This window comes from Diachasma alloeum, unplaced genomic scaffold (genome assembly GCF_001412515.2).
Source record: "Diachasma alloeum isolate Michigan unplaced genomic scaffold, Dall2.0 Dall_scaffold_01052, whole genome shotgun sequence".
Lineage (NCBI taxonomy): Eukaryota > Metazoa > Arthropoda > Insecta > Hymenoptera > Braconidae > Diachasma > Diachasma alloeum.
In genome coordinates this window covers 34,357-36,968 of record NW_021681164.1, presented here as the reverse complement: position 1 = coordinate 36,968, position 2,612 = coordinate 34,357, and the positions used below count along the sequence as shown (strand labels likewise).

The window sequence follows — 2,612 nt, the reverse complement described above, 5'->3', positions numbered from 1 at the left end:
TAGTATTAGACAAATGGTGAACATCGGTGACAATTTTAAAATTTTAGAACTTATGGATATCGAGAAATTAAATAAACAAAATCAGTCTTATACTCAGCCTCTTATAGGGTTTTGATTAAATTGAACGTTTCAACCCCCTAGGAACTCAAGAAAAATTTGGAAAAATTTGAAGATATGGGGAATGATGTGTTCAAAGTGATGGCGACAAAAAATAATGGGGTACCGGGGTGAATAAGAGAGATATTCAACCCGCCGTACCCATTTGATCCCATGCTTTCTCGAGGTTCGTCACACGAAATAGAGGATTTTCCGCCTTTATTTTTTCGATGTCTAATTCCGGTTGCGGGTTTGAAATTTCGTCGGATGGATGAATACATATTTCTCCAATGATGGAGGGAAAGAAAAAAAATTTTAAAAATCTTTTTTCAAATTCACTTGGCACCCTTAACCACTAGTCTACCGCGCAATTCTTATTACTGTTGACTCAAATCGTCCATATATGAATTATATCTCGATTTAATTCTTTGCTGAATGAATTTTTAAATATAATCGGGATTAATTTAGATTTTATTATTTATTAATCACCTGGTCATTCGAGGGGTGTGAAAAAATACCTCCCCTCTTCCCCCACCTGAGTACTTTTGATGAATCCAGATTTTCAATTTTTCATTACACTTGGAGATTCGATCTTTGTTATTGTCATTATTATTATTATTATTATTATTATGTCCTTTCCCCCTTCCTTTAACCCTGAGAGTTTTTACAAATACGCCTCTCTCCCCTTCTTCTCAACAGCCGGTTCAAGCTTGGCTCAACCCTGACTCATCGGGCATTGGTGGACAAGCGTGGACCATAATTCAGCCAGTGGCTGAGCCAGTCGCCAGCCAGTGTTAGAGTTTGAACCTTGGCTACTACAGTCGGACCAATGTTGGATGAAGGCTGTGCTACCCGATGCTTGGCCGAAGACGGGCTAATCGAGCTTGGACCAGGAATGGCCGCCAATGAACGTCTGTCGATTCTGGCTACTCATTGGCCACCAAGCTTGGGCCAAGGTTGGTAGCCCCTCGTTGACGAAGCATCGGCGGACAGTCTTCGTCCATGCTTGGTCCGATCCTGGTAACTAAGGCTCAAGATGCGCCATTGGCTGAACACTGACTTAATCATTGGCTAAATTATGGCCCACGCTTGTCTACCAACCCTCGGCAAGTCGAGGTTGAGCCAAGCTTGGGACGGTTGTTGAAGCTCGGCGAGTCCTGCCTGGAAAGCAATAGTACCAGAACTCAGAATATTGCAGTAAAACGACTGAATTGAACATTGAAAGAATCTAAAAAACAAAAGAATAGAGAAATGAAAATCAATAATTGTAGAATATATTCTTTACTTCGTAAACGATTTATAATAATTTTATTTAATGAAATCAATGATTTTTCCTAGAAGTAGTTAAGTAAATATTACGTGAGTTTAGTTATCATCTTAGTGATTTTTTAGTGAACAAAATGGTAGGACTGGAGCACATGAATGTTCTTGGTCAATTCATCGAGAAACGGCACGAGGCAATACTGATTTCGTATTTGAAATGCTCTCCATTCTTATACCACGTGTGTTTTGATCCCATTGGGACACACACAAAGGCTAGAACAGTTATAGGATTTTTTCTTGGACTGACGTTGGGTGTGTTATTCTATGTAACAATTATACTCGATCTCGCATTTGATCCGTACACGACTCTTGGACTTGGGTTAATTGTCATTGTTATGCTGTCAGCTGGTTGTGCTTCGTCAATACAGGTATATGTAGTATGGGCTCTCCAAAAAAATATATGTCGAAATAGTATATCATGTCACTAGACCCAATAATTTATCGGGCCTAATGTCATAAAGACTCATTATATCCGACCTCTCAATTGCTTGCCATTTTCTTCTTTCCTCTCGGTATTCATTCTTTCTTAATGGAAAACATTGGCTTACCAGGAAAGAGCGATCAAAAATATTTTCAAGTTTTCCAAAAATTCAAATAATTTTTTTACACAGCTTCTTATTAACTTTGAATAGTCATCCGACTCTGAACTCTATCATCTCCCAGTCTTCCAAACCACCAGGAAAAACGTTTTTTTCACAAAAACAAAGCTCAATTACATTGTAGCTTAATTTTCCCCTATTTAATAGAATGGTGGAATACGAAAATTGAAGAAAAATATTGAATACACGTTTCGTCCTTTTGAAGAATGGAAAAAAATCGAATAGTATATTATGCCCCTAGGGAGTAAATAGTATATTTCTAACCTAGGGAGGGAAAATAAAGGATCCTCAGCCGCCAGTGCAATTACCAGCCGAGCCGAAGGCGAGGTTGGTAAGCACGCGGCTAAGGGTCCTTTATTTTACTTCCCGTGGTTAGAACGCGATTTTCCGTCTCGGCGTAGGCCCAAAGTCAGAGTTCCCTCCCGCTTCGCGATACGCATTACGTAATAGCTTCGCGGGAGGGAACTCTGACTTTGCGCCTACGCCGAGACGGAAAATCGCGTTCTAACCACGGGAAGTAAAATAAAGGACCCTCAGCCGCGTGCTTACCAACCTCGCCTTCGGCTCGGCTGGTAATTGCACTGGCGGCTGAGG

At 40.4% G+C, this 2,612-nt stretch overlaps 1 protein-coding gene across 1 annotated transcript in view; it reads left to right on the top strand.

The window, feature by feature from the left end:
- Window positions 1-1,496: 1,496 nt before the first annotated feature.
- Window positions 1,497-2,612, top strand: part of LOC107045681 (protein sneaky) — a 15,587-nt gene continuing 14,471 nt past the window's right edge. The window contains exon 1 of the mRNA XM_015268011.1: window positions 1,497-1,787. Within this exon, the coding sequence (XP_015123497.1) occupies window positions 1,497-1,787 (291 nt within the window). The remainder of the gene's footprint in view (window positions 1,788-2,612) is intronic.